This window comes from Camellia sinensis, chromosome 12 (genome assembly GCF_055761805.1).
Source record: "Camellia sinensis isolate YWXY chromosome 12, ASM5576180v1, whole genome shotgun sequence".
NCBI classification, from domain to species: Eukaryota; Viridiplantae; Streptophyta; class Magnoliopsida; order Ericales; family Theaceae; genus Camellia; species Camellia sinensis.
In genome coordinates this window covers 133,401,584-133,420,379 of record NC_138972.1, presented here as the reverse complement: position 1 = coordinate 133,420,379, position 18,796 = coordinate 133,401,584, and the positions used below count along the sequence as shown (strand labels likewise).

General features: G+C 34.1%; 2 protein-coding genes across 5 annotated transcripts; one reads left to right on the top strand and one right to left on the bottom strand.

Annotated features, from left to right (window-relative positions):
• Nucleotides 1-1,287: 1,287 nt before the first annotated feature.
• On the bottom strand, nucleotides 1,288-9,183 carry LOC114320872 (uncharacterized). Of its 4 annotated transcripts, none has more exons than XM_028267965.2 (10): nucleotides 8,819-9,183; nucleotides 8,305-8,385; nucleotides 7,389-7,509; nucleotides 7,188-7,282; nucleotides 5,862-5,933; nucleotides 3,418-3,657; nucleotides 3,145-3,253; nucleotides 2,696-2,876; nucleotides 2,310-2,435; nucleotides 1,288-1,663 (listed from the first exon to the last, which is right to left on the bottom strand). In XM_028267965.2, exons 1-9 carry the CDS (start codon nucleotides 8,840-8,842, stop codon nucleotides 2,351-2,353), a joined length of 1,008 nt encoding a protein of 335 aa, XP_028123766.2. In that variant the 5' UTR covers nucleotides 8,843-9,183; the 3' UTR covers nucleotides 1,288-1,663; nucleotides 2,310-2,350. The 4 variants fall into 4 exon arrangements, with proteins under 4 accessions (XP_028123766.2, XP_028123757.2, XP_028123761.2 ...); XM_028267956.2 differs by having other exon boundaries at nucleotides 1,288-1,861; nucleotides 8,819-9,168; XM_028267960.2 differs by having other exon boundaries at nucleotides 1,288-1,858; nucleotides 8,819-9,168.
• Nucleotides 9,184-11,403: 2,220 nt separating this feature from the next.
• Nucleotides 11,404-17,428, top strand: BUB3.2 (Transducin/WD40 repeat-like superfamily protein). The gene is made up of 9 exons (XM_028267943.2): nucleotides 11,404-11,689; nucleotides 11,796-11,926; nucleotides 14,047-14,129; nucleotides 14,680-14,946; nucleotides 15,426-15,501; nucleotides 16,189-16,269; nucleotides 16,791-16,869; nucleotides 16,980-17,080; nucleotides 17,171-17,428. The coding sequence occupies exons 1-9, from the start codon at nucleotides 11,573-11,575 to the stop codon at nucleotides 17,256-17,258; spliced, it is 1,023 nt and encodes a 340-aa protein (XP_028123744.1). The 5' UTR covers nucleotides 11,404-11,572; the 3' UTR covers nucleotides 17,259-17,428.
• Nucleotides 17,429-18,796: the final 1,368 nt, after the last annotated feature.

Here is an 18,796-nt window from a genome sequence, read left to right as displayed (position 1 = left end):
GTCCTTAATTTTTTTAAAATAAATTTAAAAAATTCTAGATATGCATAAAATTTGACAAGAATAATGTGACAATGTTAATTAATGTGTATTTGATTTTATTGTTGAGCCAAATAAAATAAAATAAGATTGAATGTATAGCTTTGGTTGTGAATCTTTTAAAAAAAAAAAAATGGTTGTGAACCTTAAAAAAAAAATTAAAAAAAAAAGAAAAAAAATTAAATATATATTTAGCTTTGGTTGTGAATCTTTAAAAAAAAAAAAAAAATGGTTGTGAACCTTAAAAAAAATTAAAAAAAGGAAAAAAACTAAATGTATATTTAGCTTTTGTTGTGAATCTTAAAAATTAAAAAAAAAATGGTTGTGAACCTTAAAAATAAAATAAAAAAAGATTAGAGGTATATTTAGCTTTAGTTGTGGATCTTTTAAAAAAAAAAAAAAAAAAAAAAAAAAAAATTGGTTGTGAACTTGAAAAAATAAATAAAAAAAAAAAGAAAAAAGATTGAATGTATATTTAGTTTTAGTTGTGAATCTTTAAAAAAAAAAAAAAAAAAAAAAAAAAAAAAAAAAAAAAAAAAAAAAAAACATATGGGGAAATTAGTGGGTACCCATCCCCAACCCATCCCCTGTGGATATTTAAAGAATATCACCTACCCTACCCAATGGATAAGAAAAAGAGGGGAAAACCCATGTATTTGGGTTGGGTCTCCATGGATACCCACAGGGTAGGTTATCCATTGCCATTCCTAGTTTGTCTTTTTGTGAAAAAAAAAAAAATCCAAATCCCAAACTTTCCAAACACCATTTGGAGTTTTGGGTTGATCAAGGATTTTTGTGTACCTAATAATTTGTCAACCAAATGTTGCACATGAAAATTAATTGTTGGTTTGGGACTATGTCAGATTTGGTTCTGATTAACTGTGGTCGGCTAAATTAGTAAAAAGTAGGGTTTGACTTAACCACTTCTTTGCAAGTTAGAATTTTAGGAAGGTCGGATATATCTTACTTCTGTAATTTTGGTCAAGTACACTTGGTCGGGATACAAATTGACGTGTGATGGTTTATGACAATAAAAAATGGACTCATGAAGAGTAAGGTTTTTTTGAGTTGTACATCACAGGAATGGAGTATTTGCTACCTCTGTATATTCATGTTTGGATTGAAAGAAACTCTAAAATTTGATGTTTAGAATGAAAGAAACTCCAAAATTTTCTTTCACACTAAAACAAAGCCTGTTTGTTGTTTTTGTGCAATAAAAGTCATTTACCAAACGAGAGAGAGAGAGAGAGAGAGAGCAAACCAAGGGTCATTATTTTTGTAGGACATGACTACATAAAAAATAAGGAAATTGCTACATAATTGACTCCACACACCTCTAGGGAAGAGATTGTACACACAATTATTAATTAATAGTTTAGCAAATTCTCATTCGGACCCAGAAAAATTACAAAGCCACAGATCTACACACAACTTGACGATTTTTTTCAAGAAGCCCCCTCCCCCAACAGCAACTGAACAAGACAGGTCCCTAGTCAGTGAGAATCGCTGCAACAAACACCGTTCCATTCTATGCAACTACTGATGATCTACAAATCATTTCCAGTTGTAGGCCTTGTCGTGTCATTTCATTCCATAATTGCTGCTTTTGGATGCCTGCTTTCGATAACTTCAATTTAAGAATCTTTGTCAATTGGGGTACAAAAACACAGCCTAAAGAGAGACATATAACAGTAAAATGGCCTTTTCAGCTCTTGAATGAAACAGTGACTTGCATTTTTCAACTCAGGCTTGAAGGTAAACGGGGCCAGTGCATAACTTATTCAACAGCTACCACAATACTTTGAAACTGAAAATGGAACCCCTGCTGTAGGACATTGTTATGAAAAGATGAGTGATTATTTTGATACAAAAGGGGGGCAAGTGTAAAATGTGATAAAGAAAAAGGGTAGTTGACACATGGGACCGGACATTTTTGACAAAGACGCAAGCAACGATTGAATCCACTTCTCAGAATCAACATAGTGAATAGCAGGCATTGAAACAAAAGCAGATATCAACTAAACTTGGTCCACAAAATCAATCCCCAAATGAGAGATACAGAGAGAGAGAGAGAGTAAAGGTGTATGGCCGAGAAAGAACACAACAATATTTTGCTGTCACAAGAGAAATGAAAATCCCTACATAGCAACAGATGATAATCTACATGTAAATTTGCTGTGAATCAAGCGAGATTGTCACAGTAGAGTGAAGGTGAACAGAAGCAAGGAGCTGTAATCAAAGATAGTTGGAATAGAGAAATAATTTAGCCTCACCCGAGCCACTGTCACCTCGTCTTAAGGATAAAGGTAGATCACTACTGCTCATCATCAGGCAAGTCGTCCGCAAGGCCACGTTGTGCTAGTCTATAGTACAGAGTACCCATCGTAGCAATACAGGCCCTGCATGAATTTGAGAATAAACTGCATTAGCAAAAATGGCTATTGTTCCATCTCTGCAAAAAGGCCAAAAAATAATAATAATGAAGTGACTAAAAATTTAATCTATAGTCATCCAACTGAATCAGAATTAAGGTTTTCATGATGGTGAGTTTAACTCCTGTTGTTAATTTTGTCTTTTTCTGCCTTTTCATTTATCTGTTATCGTGGAAAACAAATTTTAAAGATGGTAAAGTGGGAATATAAAATAAGATAAACATTACATGATAGCTATGATGAGAAGGATTTTTCTTGGATCCATCCTTGAAGATCTCTGATGCCGCACACGACCCTCGGGAGCATCATTTGTTGTGTCTTTTCGTGGCGGTGCTGTCACTGGTAGAGTTGGTAATGCACTCGACCAGAAAGGTATCAATGACCTAAGAAACTTGTGGCGCAATGTACCTACAATTAACAGACACAACTTTGATTTCTCCAAAGTTTTTAATAAAAAATGACCTACGAAACCACAAGGTAGCACGCATTAAATGAAAAAAAAAATCATGCGATATTTTCACCAGAAGAATCTGAAGTGCAACACGAGGAAGATAAACAGATCACTATCAGGGCTGATGACCAAAACTATCCAATGACAAGCTGTATTCCAAAGTCCACAATCAACAAGGCCATTTAACTACAAAATAGAAATTCAAGAGCAAAAATATATACTCACCCCGCCGCGTGTACTTCTTCTGATTCCCATCTTCATCATCACCATAATATGAAATTTCAGAGTTTTGGCGGTCAATTTGGAATGCACTCTTTCGCGTTGTGGCACCAGGCTGTGTTGTGTTTCAATATAATCAAAACTTTATGAGAAAACAAATTAATAGGAAATACCACTAAGAAAAAATAGCACATACATGAAGACAATGATGACGACGACAAACATATTGACTAACATATTCCAATTTAATTCAAATAAATAAGGGGAAAATCCTATTACTCCAACAGGACTTGCACTCTTCGTGAAATTGGAATGCTGATTAGAAAGAGATGGATTCGCTGAACTAGGAAAATCTATCTCCACAATATCATTAGTATCCTTTCCTACTGTTGAGGAGCTGCCTCCAGTAGTAGACACATGCATCAGCGGATCTGAGGAAAAAGCAGGAGGAGGGACACAGGACTCTGTTGCAGGCAAGGAAACTGGATGATTTCCAAACAAGTTCTTTTCTAGACCACTCTGCATAACAGTGGAGTTATAAGAAACACAAAATAAAATCAGAAATCTAGCTCTCATGTAAAGAATCAATCAATAAATGAAAACACCAATACCACGTCATTCCATTACAAGACGAATGCAAATTTCATTTTGACATTAGGATCTATACATTTCATTTTTAGAGATTATCCTATAACATGAGTAGTTAGCTCAGTTCACTACCATCTCAGCAATTGGAGCCTGCTACATGTGTACTCCTTTGCCATCCCAATCCATCTAGGGCCATACCTCCCATCACAGCATACATTAACATGGCTTTATTACTTCAGTGGTTAAGTGTAAACTCGCAATCAACAACTAAAGTACAACATGGCCATGGAGTTCAGCCCAAGAAGCCAATTGACAGTCTGATTTCATCATGATGTATTTCTCCACAACTTTGACCAAGGAGTTCCATAAAAATTTACTTTGTGAAACCAACTACTCTACCTCAAACACTTCAAGAAGAACAAAACTCAATATAAAAGATCTGAAAAGCATAATCAATGAATGAAGACTAGCAGGATGTGATCAGCTTCAGATTCCTTCCAACCTTTCAAGTTTGGCACAAAGCCGGCAGAGAGAATAACAGGGTCCTCAAGCCAATCAGGAGGGTGTTGTGGTTTATCTTAGAAGAGCTTCTAAAGCTAGCTTTTGAAAATTCAGCAACATAGCCAATCAAGATGATTACAAATTGAAAATTCAGCAACATGGCCATAAAAGAAACAAGAGGGTTTAAACTTCTTCTAAATCTAATATATAGACCCTTCCTAGCAAATTGAAGCTCCCTTCAAACAGTCAGTGAACACCAAACAAGATGAATACAGGTTCCACTAGTCCTAAAGTGCCTTAAACGGCAAAAAAAAGATCGATCTATAATTTCAGCATTCCCTCTCACATGCAAATACATTTTTTTAACTCAATAATCTAATTAGTTAAGTTGCATATATTCAGACACAAAGGAAGGGGGTACAAAAACAAAAAATAAATAAAATTGAATCCATCACTGTAGAACCTGTGGACCAATTTCAGTTAAAACATTTTGCTCCAGCAAGAAACTGAAACAGAAGTCCCATGTCCCTAGGGGCATCTATTTTGACCCTTTTTTGTGCGTATTTCCAGCTTTTCCATCCAAATCTAACCATTTTGGCTGAACTTCAGATTTTTTTCCAGCATATATAAAGTGAATTCATTGGCAGTGGCTCCAACTTTAATGAAGTAAATCCCAAGAAGTAAATATTTTTTGCATCAAAATTTTCTTCTGATCCCAATCAACCACTATGATGCTGAGTTGTGCTCATGATGCCTCTGCCATCTGCCATTGTAGCCAAATTCTATGAACCCCACAAAAAGATTGAATAATGAGACAGAAGTCTCCCATTACAATGCTCATACAAGTTGCAACATAAAATGAGGAAGTTAGGGGCATCTGACTATATATACTTGCACATCAACCTGGAATGAAGGATAATTTTGGGCACATGCATCTAAAACTGTAAAAGAGAGATTCTTTTGTAATAAGCTCAACTAACCAGTTGCTTATTTACAATAGTGTCATTTTCCTAAATATTTTTCTATATTAGCATCTTGAGTGGTTACAAACTTTCAGCTACTACTGAAATGAGCAGAGAGTAAGGGCAAGACAATGACTCCATTCTTTTTTGGCAATTCAAACCCCAAAACCACCATACACACCTCATGTAGATTGGACAGAATAATTTTGCAAATGAACATCTCCCAAAAGTTTCTTCTACTATCTCACTTCTATTTCTCATGCCAACTTTGATAATCCCCCAAATCAGAATTCCAGTCAACAATTCGCATAAGTTCATTCCACCAAACATAAAGCAGCCTCAATTATAAAATAACTTGAAAGTAGGTAAATGGCACATGTAAAAGAAGAATGACCCTAAGCCTTCATCCATCTCATACAACCGTCCTAGATAATTAGCAGTACCACCTCACAAGTAATTCAATACAATATCAAGAGCATAACTGCAAGAAACATGACAAAGTGGCCAACAACATATGCTGACATCAAGATTCATTATATGTAATGTGGCAAAAGTTATGCAATTCAATGACACAGATTATCTAAACAAAGTAATAGTAAAAATACTGCCGGTCAGATCGTCATAAAGTAAGCTCTTTTTTGTTATTAATTAAATACCAAACATGAGCATTACTTGCATAATTGCTTCCTTTAGCTTTGAATGAAGTCGGGATCCAGAATCTTTGATACTTTTTGGAGGCCATATCTGCAACAATGAAGCATGGTTGGAAATGACCCGTGTTGGAAGGAAATACAGCCAAAAAGAGTAGTAATAAGAACACCATAATCTCAAAGTAGTATTTTGATTCATATATATCAATAACTCAATATCCCTAGTAGACATCGAAAGGAAGTATTTTGAGTCATATATATCAAAAAACTCAAAACTTCGTAGTAAATGAAAAAATAATTGATAGCAATGGAGCCATCACAATTGATCTGATTATCTGCTACCAGTGTTATTAAAGGCGCGCCTAGGCGTGTGCCTAGGCCCAAAGTTTGTGCCTTGTAGTGTTCCAAGCTAGGCAACTTCGATAAGGCGCTTAGGCCCAAAGTCCTGTTCAGGTCCAAGATTTGCGTCTTGTAATGTTCCAGGCCAGGAGACTTTGATAGCACCTGACTAGCCCAAGGCTTGCGTCTTGAGATCTTTTTTTATTGTTGCTTTAATTGATTTTGTTTAAAATCTGACCATTGATTTAATATGGTGTAACTATAGAAGATCCCTACTCTTATTACAAATGCCAATACATTGGGTATTCAACCCCAAATCAATGATAGAAGAAAAATTAGCCCTAATTCCTAATCTCCAAAAAACACTAAATGTTTAACATTTCATTTTATTTATGTTAAACCCTAAATTATTTATTTATATTAAATAATATATTTTTTCCCGTACAAGGTGCACCTTACTTCGATGAAGCCTGCACCGTGCCTTGCGCCTTGAGCCTAGGCCCCAGGAGACCTTGGCACCTTGGTGTGCCTATTGCCTTTAATAACACTATCTGCTACTATTTATTGCAATGAGTGGTTTAAGCTCAGCCTCCAAAAAATGAGACTGAGACTAATACCTTGGGTTGCCTTAGACAAGGCTTTTTAGATTCTCAAACCTAGTTAATCTACAATTCTATACTCCCTCGAGATTACTTTCATATATGATTTAGTTTTTGAAGATTCACAGTGATTATACTTTCTTACAGGTAAATCAACAAGTATCACCGGTTCACTACTAGCATGAATCCCTTCTTATCTGAAACTTTTGATACAATAGAAACAAAACACGAACACGATACATGCATACTTGTCTTCGGAAATTTCAACAAAAAGTAGTTATGGACCTAACTGTTTGAAGGTATAAGATGAGAGTAATAAAGGAATGCAACCACAATAAGTTCATTAAAAAACAAAAAGAAACGAATGGAAATAAATAAAACTTTGATCAACTTCCTTAAAAAAATCATACCGGGGTGGAACAGGCAGGACAAGTATACCCGGCTGGAGCAGTGTGTGGAGGAAAACCCTTAATATGTGAATCCAAGCAGCTTGTATGTATAATATCTAATATGAACCCAAGAAAATGCAAGTAATTTGGTATAATTCAACCAGCTTTCATTAAAGATAAAAATTGCATGCATGAGGTTTAACAATGTGCAGGATCACATACGCAAGCAACCCAATCGAGTAGTTTGAGGATCGGTTCCCTCTTCAATCGCAGCATGACAAAGGCAGCATTTAGGAGGCCAATCATACTCTCCATCTATTACCCATTCTGAATAAGTTCGGACCTGTACAGTGACAACAAATACAACATAAGCCCCGACGTAGCTGTAAATCCTACCATGCAAACAAGAACTCTTGATTAAGCAAACAGCACCAAGAAAATAAATCATACAACTGAAAGAGAAACTTGCAGTGCATACCACTCTAATAAAGAAGAAAATGACAGAATAAGTAAAGTAAATAGCATGAGTAACAACAGTTAATTAAAACCCACAACCAAAATAATACAAAGTATTTAAGGGTGTGATTTGCTTTGTTTTTTTAGTACGGTTTTCTTTCTTCAAAATTAGAAAGAAAATGACACAAGTGCACATTGGTTTTCTAACAAATGTCTGAAACAGTTTCCTGCAGAATGTCAGCTACTAGATTTAAAAGTCTTCTGCGTTTTCTAAATCACTAATCTGTTAAAAAAAAAATTTATTAAAAAACAATCATTCTTGAGGGCTAATCGTTAATGTAATGATGCCAAAACTAGATAGCTAGGTTTGCTAGACATTATGCCAACAACAAATCTTTTCTCTAATTTTTTGTCTTCAATTAAGAAATAAGGCCATTCCCTATTGTTGGTCCTAAGACCAGGAGTACTGAGAGGAGTGGATAAAATACAGACCTAAGTGCCTAACCCTTAGCATAATATGTACAAAGGGACCATTGATTGGTGGAATGGAATGGAATGGCCTGAGAACACTGGTTCAAGTTAAGAGAACACAGGCTAGGCTGTTAACAATCTCTATATGCCTTGAACTCATCATACAAGATATAATACAATAATTGAATGAACATAAATTCCAATATCATACCACACATATTTGGTGTTCTGGGAAACATATGCATTCTCCACAAACAGGAACCTTGTGCACGAAACAGTACAACTTAGTTGCCTGAAACCAAACCACCATATGCGTATTAGTCTCCAAAATTACACGACAAACGAAAGCAAATTTCATAACATCAGCTCAAACCTATCAATGACATATAAACTAAGGCAACCACAGTGACAGTGAACAACAGTTTACAATATTTAAAGATAATCAATCTTCTTTCCAATTCATTGTTCATATACCTCCAATTCTAACTACCCACCTTGATTAATTCAGATGTAGCTATTGTAAACAACAAAAAAACACAACTGAGATAACAAATTAAATCGAAAAACGCAAATATCGGTCAGATTTCAATTTGAGAGCTCGAATCTGAACACTATAAATTCAATAATTCGGATAAATAACACATTTCAGCAGTACCAGAAAGTGAAAAGTCTAAAACTGAACAAAAATAAAAATAATAAATCGAATGATCTATGACTATACGTACCTTGCGGCATTTGCAGACCACCATCGCATTGACCGGTGGTTGCAGAATTGATGAACTTGTTATAGATTGTAAAATTCGGAAACTATCAAAGCAGAGTTAGATTTCACTTTAATTTTTAGGGTTTTAGGTGAATCACCGATCGAGAAGAGGGAGAGAGATCTGTGGTCTGTGAATAATGAGAAAGTGTGTGTGTGAGTCACTCATCGCATGTTGTTAAATTTGCTTTTTCTTTCTAACAATTGTTTCGATTTTCGGAGTTATTGTTGATTCAAATCTTGTAGACGGAAGGAATCGTCCCCGCGGTTGACCACCTCCCTAATTTGGTAGAGTTTTTTAAATTTGATTTAGGAACAATTCATCCCATTAAAAACATCATCACTAATAGCACTAATATATTAAAAAAGTTTTTAAAAAAAAAATACAACTCCAAGACCAAAATATCACATCATTAATGGCGGGACCCACTGCCACCTAATTAGTGCTCCCAAGCATTTTTTGGATAGAATTGCATTTTGAATTTGTAAGTTTTGAAATTATGATTTAAGTGTGAAAAATTTGTTTAGTGAATGAATTTTGAAAATAATTTTAAATTGAATGGGAGATTTTTGACGTGACATGTGATATTTGATATAAAAATTTACAACTTATAACCAAACACATAATTCAAAATTTTATTCAAAATTCATAAAAAAAAATTAAAAATTCTGAAATTTTTTTATTTGAAATATAAAAAATAAAAGGTGCTAATTGTAAAAAAAAATAGCACTATTCCGATCAACTGGCTGAATGTTTGGAAGAACGATCGGTTAGTCCAAATTTTCTAGCCTTGAAAATAATTTTCAAAAATAAGTGTGGAATTAACTTTTAAAAATTGTAAACAAACAAGAAACTCAAAAATGAAGGTATAAATATATTTGGAGAGCCCTACCAAACAGAGTCTTTGTTTTTATTGATAATTAAGATAAAATAATCTAAAATAATTAATAAGATAAAATATTACATCTAACTCATAATTATTTTATTTTTTTTCTCATAATTATCAAATCAATTATAAAAAATAAAAATAACCAATTAACATTTCAAATATAACATTTTTTAATCAGGTTAAAATAGTTAAAAAATCAAATAGCCAACTAAAATAATTAACTTCCTGAACCAGGCCGATGTAGGGATATTTTGGAAATATGGTTAAAAGCTGAAAGTGAATTAAAAGCTGGGAAGTGGCTTTCAACCCACTTATCAAAATGAGTCGTAGTATTAGTCAATGACTATAGTGCTCCACAAAACACACTAAAATTGATCATCCATTATCTAAGGAAATTTCATTTACACACACTTATTTATTTTAATGCACATCATTTCTCAATACACATACTTATAAATTTGATTAAGTATTATTTACTTTATTTCACATATTACATATTCTAATTATAATCCTTAACTCAGATATTGTACACACACTTTCCATCTAGACACACACTCACACAGCTATTCAAATATTGATTTTTCGGCACCAATTCTCTCCAAAGAGGGCTTTCTTGGAAAGCAAAATTTGTCAAAAAACTCGTCGAAAAATCAAACGGGTAGTTAGAGGCGATGATGATGAGAAAAAAGTGACCATTATATATGATTTTGACATATCTTTTAGTTAATTACTTCCTCTAATTTTTTTGTTTCCAACATGACCCCATTTGCGAAAAACATAACTTGAACCTTTATCCTGTTGAATGATTTAAATAAAAACACACATGAAAATGAGAGCTCTAAAAGAGAAATAATATATCAATTCGTGAGTCCATCCCACAACAAATTCACACAATAAATTACAATTAAGCAAATTCAAGTAAGATGGAAACATAATTTATAAAGTAATCCCCACCAAGTGATTCATATGCTGCATTTCTGTGCAGTATGTCATTATAAAGAATCCTCATTTCTATAGAAATATAAATCAATGTATTTGCAGGTACCATAACAATATACCCAAAGCATTCACGTTTCCACTGGAAAGAATATGTAGTTCTTAAAATGAAACTCAATCATTTTTTAATTGTTAACGATGAACCATTCAAGATTATCTTTTTTTTCTGTTACTCTCCATTGGATTTGTAACCGAGACAAATTGAATTGATTATAGAGAAAGGGGGAAAAAACAAAAGAGTTTGTGTGGATTTGTTTGTTGTTGTTGGTAAAGAGAAAGATGAGAAAATATGAGATGAGTTGGTTAGGGTTTTGATATCTATTATGGTTATTTTACTTTAAGATATAATTATCATTCAAAAAAAATTTCATTAAGTATATACATTGAGATAAATAAAGGTATGAAAATATAATTTCTCACTATCCGATGGATAAATTTTTTTCCCTAGAACAATACATTACATAGTACCCTCAAACTACTAATTAATTACTACTTTTTTTTTAAAAACGAAGTCCATTTTCTTCCACAGTAGAAGGGAGGTGTTATTTGTCAAATTTTCCAACATCAAGGGGGCTGACATGCAAACAAATCATACTTGAGGGGTTTTACTATTATTTACAAAAAAAAAAAAAACATTTTAAACTGACATTTAAAAAAAGGCGTCGGTACAGAGTCCGCCGCTTCACCTATCCAACTGATACTTTCTGTTTTCATATTTTCAAATTCTCTCTCTCTCTCCTCTCTTCGCTCTCACTGTTATCACTCACTTCACTATCGTTCTCTCTCTGCTGCACTAGAAACCCTAGTTTTTTCACCAGGACACCGACAAGATCATGACGGCGGTGCCACAGGTCGCCGGACGGGAGCTATTGAATTCGCCGTCCGACGGTATATCGAACCTTCGCTTCTCCAATCACAGCGATCACCTCCTGGTGTCGTCTTGGGACAAGGTAATTCTGGGACCTTCTATCTTAGTTTTGATATGTTTCTTCAATATTGTTAGATCTCGAATTAAACTCACTTCTGTTAATGCTGTGGGCTTTTTTTGTTTGTCAGAGTGTTCGGTTGTACGATGCGAGTGCCAATGTGTTGAGAGGAGAGTTCATGCACGGAGGTCCTGTATTGGATTGCTGTTTCCATGATGATTCTTCGGGGTTCAGTGCTAGTGCTGATAATACTGTGAGGAGGTAAGACCAAGTTGTGCCCTAATTGGCATTTTAGGTAATAATTATGCTAATTTGATAAGTGATAGTTGTTAGAAAGAATGGGAATTTGAACACTAGTAGTACTGGATAATGGGTTGAATTTGAATTATGTTTTGAATTTAAATTATGGTTTTAGTTTAAATTATGGTGCTCTATCAACTGATGTAAGGTACCCTTTGCTAGATTATCCTCAACAGGATTATATATATATCCAAAATCACATTTTTAGAGCACCATTTGTCTACTTCTAGACAATGGAATGCACAAACTAGAAGCTCGCTATGTGTATTGAGTAAAGCCCGCAATAGTTTACGTCCCTCATCCATTTTCAAACTTCTAGATGGGCTGATGCCTCAGAAGAGTGAAAAGTTGTTTTGATGTGAATTAGGGCAGGTGGGCAACGAGAGACCTACAAAAAAAAAAACTCGCCTTGTTGCCTTCCTTATGTCTAGAGAGTCAGTGCAAGTGTGGTGGTTGCAAGATGCTAGATGTGGTATGATTTTTTTGGTTGTCTATTCTAAACTTTATGCAAATTTTCTGCTGTTTTTTTGGTGAAAGATATGAGGAATGAGGTTTCTTTCTTTAGTTGGTGTCCTAAGAGAGATCAGTATACATGATCATGTGGCCTATGCATTTTATGGATAGGGTGTGTTAAAAGAAAATTGGAATGCAACTTTGACAACACATATTCAATCATTATTTTATTATATTTGGTATGGATTTTTCGAACTAAATTGCATCACCACGCCTAGTGGAATGAACTCCTCGTCTCCTAGCACAACTTCTCCAATAGCGAGGGGCTATGAAGCATGGAAACTCCAAAATCGGTGCCGTGGCGGTGTCCGACATGCGGACTTGTCGGACACGCCAGGGACATATATGGGACATGCCAGATGGCGTGTTCCTTTAATTTAATATTTTTTTTGTAGGGAACACGGCAGGGACACGCGTGTCCATATCAAAACAAGAATCGAATTCAGAACAGAAAAGAGAGAGAGGCTCATTGGGCATACCTAGAACCTCTTCGCTGGTGAGTCGTCGGTCATCGGTGGTTGGTCTTCAATTGTCTTCTTCGTCTTCATCTTCGTCTTCGTCTTCGTCGCTCTCAATCTCTCTCTCCCTCTCTCTCTCTCAGTCTTCTCTCTTCGATCATTTCTGCCTCTCTTCTCTCGTCTATTTCTTCTCTCTCAGTCGATCTCCATCTCTCTCGTCTCTCTCTCTCTCTCTCTGCTCTTTTCTCTCTTTTCACCTCTCGCCTCTCTCTCGTCTCTTTGTCTTCTCTCTCTTCTATCTCGTTTCGCTCTCTTCTCTGTTGATCAGATATTTTTATATATTTATATTATATTTTAGTTTATATATATTATATCTCGTCTCTTTGTCTTCTTTCTTTTTTATTTTTTATTTATTTTATGATTAGATATTTATATATATATTGTATATTTTAATTTAATTTTTTCTTTATAAATTTATATATCGTAAATTATTTGTATTATATATTTAATTTTTTCTTTATATAATGTTTACAATAGATAGAACATATGTTTATAATGTTTAAATGTAATGGTCTTTATATACACAGTAAATTAATATTAGTTTTTATTAATTTTGATTGTTTGGTAATATAAAATTAATCTACATAGCAAATATGTAACATATATATTTAAAAAAATAATAATAATTTTCCGTGTCCCCCACCGTGTCCGTGTCTCCATTTTTTTTGAAATTGCCGTATCTCGTGTCCGTGTCCGTATCCATATCCGTATCCATGTCCGTGTTTCATAGGCAAGGGCCTAAGAAGCATTCTCGTTCGACAACTTGAAGACTTTGGTTCATCACCTCTAGTTCTCAACTTCTCACCCTCTTTCTCCCTTCCTCCCAAGAGCATCACCTAGTCGTGGTACATGCCACAGAATTGCTCAACCCTCTTGCTGTTCCCCTCCAGTTGTCTCTCACCATTTCAGTGGCTACCATACTTACTTCAGGGCTCCAAACTAGTGTGCTTGCCTTCCACCATCCACATGTCGTAATGCTAACAAAAATGTTCACATATATTATTTTATTAAGCTTTATAACTGATGTATTTATTTGGTTTGATGTTTCAGGCTTGTTTTCAGCTTAGGCAAGGAGGATATTTTGGGAAGGCATGATGCACCAGTGCGATGTATTGAATACTCATATGCAACAGGTTGGTTCAGAGATAACTACCACATTTTCACTTTTGTAGTTAATTCATTTGTTCTTTATGGGAAATTGAATTTACGTAGGAACAATTCAAAGTAATTGCATTTTCATGGAGGACAGAGTAAGTGAGAGTTGTGTCCCATGCCACAACTTTCACTTGCACTTGGAGAATACTTTCTCGGGTAAAATATTTTACATCAAAGCAGATGGAGTTTTAAGAGTGAGGATGCATTGTTGTTTTAGTAGCAATTTGAAGGATTTTGTAGGTTCATTGATCAGGGCTTGACAAAATAACTTCATAAGTTGTTAACCTAGATGCTGTTTCTCATTGAATGACGATTGATTATGATCCCAAGTTAATGTCTGATACTTACGTCATCTCATGTTCTTATGTTTCATTAAACGGATTCATCATAATGCTATTGTTAATACTATGCAGTATCAATGTATCACTTGATTGCATGTGTATGTAGTATTCGCACATGATATTTGTTTTTTTTGTTTTTAAATAATTCCTGGTCGATAACACATTTATCATCTGTCTATGATTATAGGGCAAGTAATCACTGGTAGTTGGGACAAAACCCTGAAATGTTGGGATCCTAGAGGTGCAAGTGGGCAGGAGCGCACTATTGTTGGGACATATGCACAACCTGAGCGTATCTATTCAATGTCTCTTGTTGGAAATCGTTTAGTTGTAGCAACTGCAGGAAGGCATGTGAATGTTTATGATTTGCGGAATATGTCTCAACCTGAGCAGCGAAAGGAATCTTCATTGAAATACCAAACTAGATGTGTACGCTGTTATCCCAATGGAACAGGTATCCATCTGAACAGCTTGAAGTGTGGAAAGTTAGCTTACAGTGTGGCAAAATTTATATTTCACTGTTGTTGGTTTTCTACATCTTTTGATGCTAGAATAGTATGACAGAATCAAGCTGTTTTTATCTATTCATTGAAATTTCAATTTTCCAGTCAAATGACATTTTGGTGTTACCAAGGCTGCTTTTTTTGTTTTGTACTTGTACTTTCAAGAGAGAAAGAATTCTTTTTTTCCTTTTTTTTGAACGAAGAATGAATTCTAAACTTTATTGAAAAATATTAACCTATGTAATGTCTTAAAAGTTCCTTCTTAATGTTAGATAATTTAATATGGTGTAGTTGAGTCATTTTTTACTAGAATGGAGATCCTCAAGTATAGTGACAAACTCCGATCAAGCATCCATCTAATTTAGTTCAATGATCTTTTTACATGCAATGCATTCGTGTTTGATTTTTTAAACCAGACTATTTTGTGCAGGTTATGCTCTTAGCTCTGTCGAAGGTCGGATTGCAATGGAATTTTTTGATCTTTCCGAAGCTGGCCAATCGAAAAAGTATGTATTAGTTTGCACCATTTATGAGCACGAAATGGTTAGCTTCTGGTCTTCTTAATGATTGCTCTTTCTAGGCCTTATTCAAACTTCTTATTATTAGGTTTTTGTTGAATTGTGCTGGATTCCTGCATTGGAGTACTTCCCGAGGATCACAATTAATTGCACAGATTAATCGATGGTTTCATTAATCTTTATGTGATATAATTCAATTGAAGTGAAAATCTTATAAACATGTAACTTACTGGATTTTTCTGTTGATGGATAATGGTCTACCACATCCTAGCGTGCTGTACTGTCATTTGTCAGAGAAACATTAGGAGGTTTCATGACTACTATTTTTTTCTGGATTTTTCATGACTACTTTTTCTTTTTTTCTTCTTTTTTTTTTTTTTTTTGAAATGACAGTGGCACTCTTCTGACTTGTGTGTTTTGAATAACGATATTGGGATACCTATCATTTATTGGCTGATAATCTGGTGAATATCACTATCAGAAGTCTAAAATCCCAATATGTATCGGCTAGTATTTAACACACTTAGAATGTTATTTGAGTAGACTACAGGGGAGGGAAACGTTCTCCCATTAGGGCCTTATAGCATGGAAAGTGCCAGCATGGCTATATACATGTTTGCACAAACTGTGTTTTGGGCAGTATTTCACTGCTTCATGGTTTTGAGCTTTTTGCAGATATGCATTCAAGTGTCATCGAAAGTCCGAAGCTGGAAGGGACATTGTCTACCCTGTAAATGCCATTGCATTTCATCCCATGTAAGTTCCTGAAATTCTCTTTCTTGTAGCAGAGGGACCATAGAGTTCAGCAATAATACATACATTCTTTACTGCCTCTTTTCTGGATCATAGATAAGTAGCCGCTTTCTTTTAAAAAAAAATTCTTAAATTAAGAGAAAATTAATGGTTGGATTTTCTTATCCCTGTTAATTGTTGCTTTGAAGCACAATCCTTTGTTTGCTTAGTATGATTGTTCCCACTAAACGTGAAATCCTTCTGGTAATGTGCTGTGGTCTGACTGCAGTTTGAATTACACACATTATAGTGTGCTCGGGTGGGTTCCACCCTAGTTTTTTTTTTTTTGAAAACTATTTCAATATAGAAAAATAAAATAAAATAAGCAGCAGCAAAATATAAACTAGGGTCAAACCAGGTCAATTTTGTGCAATTTTGGAACCTTGAAATTAAGGAAGTGCTCATGCAAATATACCTGTATGAGCAATGGAGCAAACCTTGCATGAAAGGACTTTATATTCCTTCTTAACAAATTCTACATGCAGCTATGGTACATTTGCTACTGGGGGTTGCGATGGTTATGTGAACGTGTGGGATGGCAACAATAAGAAGAGGTTGTATCAGGTAAAATATATAGAGAAACAAGTCTGACACATTCTATTTTGCTAGAGTTAGTTACCTATTCACTGGAAGTGAATTAATTAGTGCTTTTGTTCATCAATTTTAATCTGTAGTACTCAAAATACCCGACAAGCATTGCTGCCTTGTCGTTCAGCAGAGATGGCCGACTGTTGGCTGTGGCATCCAGTTATACATATGAAGAGGGAGATAAACCGTAAGAATTAGAGCTCTCTCCCTCTCTCTCTCTCTCTCTCTCTATGCACGTGTTTGTGGCTAACTTCTACTTATGTCCTGTTCAATGCAGTCATGAACCAGATGCTATCTTTGTTCGAAGTGTAAATGAAGTTGAAGTGAAGCCAAAGCCGAAAGCATACCCCAACCCGACTACATAAGTCTAAACTGCAGCTTACTCTTTCTTCTAATAGTAGTTATTTATTCCCCATGTTTGTATTTAATATTAAACTGCAAGGTTTCATTGTTTCAAATGGAACTTTCCCAAACTCAAAATGTAGACTGATCATTGATTCAATGGTAGATTCTCATATTACCTTCGAGCTTTAAATCTAGGGATGGCAATGGGGGTTAATGGGGTGGATATTAATTCTCCATTCTCATTCCCCTACAATTATTTTTTCCCATTCTCCATTGGTACTACCCTTGGATATTCCCCAACCCAACTTGACCCCCCCTTTTTTATTTATTTATTATTTTTTATTTTTAAGATTCACAACCAAAACTAAATATACATTTACTCTTTTTTTTTTAATTTTTTTTTTTTAAGGTTCACAACTCTTTTTTTTTTTTTGGATAAGATTCACAACCAAAGCTAAATATACATTCAATTTTTATTTTTATTTTTTTAAGGTTTACAACCCTGTTTTTTTTTGGGTAAGATTCACAACTAAAGTTAAATATACATTCAATTTTATTTTATTTTGTTTGGCTCAACAACAAAATCAAATACACATTAATTAATATTGTCACATTATTCTTGTCAAATTTTATGTATATCTAGAATTTTTAAAATTTATTTCGAAAAATTCCATCTTAACCAAAGCTAAGGCCTAGTTTGGCATAATACAAAAAATTCAAAAAGTCAAAAAGTCACTATTCTATTTAAGTCATATCATCTTATTTAAATCACAGCATCTCTCTACCACATCACTTCAAACCCAACTTATATTTCACGTTTTTTTGTAAAAAGTTAAAACGTGTACTTATTTAGATCATCCCAAACAATTCCTAAATACATATTCAATTTTTTTTTTAATTTTTTTTAAAGATTCACAACCAAAACTAAATATACATTCTATTTTATTTTATTTTATTTGGCTCAACAACAAAATCAAATACACATTAATTAACATTGTCACATTATTATTGTCAAATTTTATGTATATCTAGAATTTTTTAAATTTATTTAGAAAAATTCTATTCCTACAAAAAAAAAAAAAAAATCATCTTCTTTTTTAATTTTTTTTTTTAATTTTATGTATCTCCTTCTCCTCTCTATTAATTGATCTTCGATAATCTAAAGGTGAGTTATTGCTCTCATTTCCATCTTCTTCTTCTTCTTTTAAAAAAAAAAATTATTTGTATTTATAGAATAAACTTTCTTGTTTCAATATCTCCTGTAATTTTTTTATTGGATTTCTTTCTGATTTGATGGTAACCTTAAATTGAATTTTCTAATTTTCATCTTAACTAGTGATCACCTTAATTGAAAATTTGTATAATTTTGTCTTCAATTTTCATGTTTTGGTTATGATTAATTGTGCATTTTTGATCGACAGTCACAATCTTGTCATCGCTAGATTGTCGTCATCGCAAATCGCCGTTGTTGTAGTGAGAGGATGAGAGAGTGAAAATTAGAATTCTAATTGTTAATAGAGTAGGGATGGCAATGGATAACCTACCATGTGAGTATCTA

Excerpts from the sequence above, each read along its gene's own strand:
- LOC114320872 (XM_028267965.2), bottom strand. The coding sequence starts at position 8,842 with ATGGTGGTCTGCAAATGCCGCAAG. Across the intron at positions 8,386-8,818 it reads TGGTCTGCAAATGCCGCAAG|GCAACTAAGTTGTACTGTTT; the intron begins GTACGTATAGTC and ends GTTTGGTTTCAG. Across the intron at positions 2,436-2,695 it reads CTTCTCATCATAGCTATCAT|GGCCTGTATTGCTACGATGG; the intron begins GTAATGTTTATC and ends AAATTCATGCAG.
- BUB3.2 (XM_028267943.2), top strand. The coding sequence starts at position 11,573 with ATGACGGCGGTGCCACAGGTCGCCGGACGGGAGCTATTGAATTCGCCG. Across the intron at positions 11,927-14,046 it reads GCTGATAATACTGTGAGGAG|GCTTGTTTTCAGCTTAGGCA; the intron begins GTAAGACCAAGT and ends TTGATGTTTCAG. Across the intron at positions 14,130-14,679 it reads TGAATACTCATATGCAACAG|GGCAAGTAATCACTGGTAGT; the intron begins GTTGGTTCAGAG and ends CTATGATTATAG.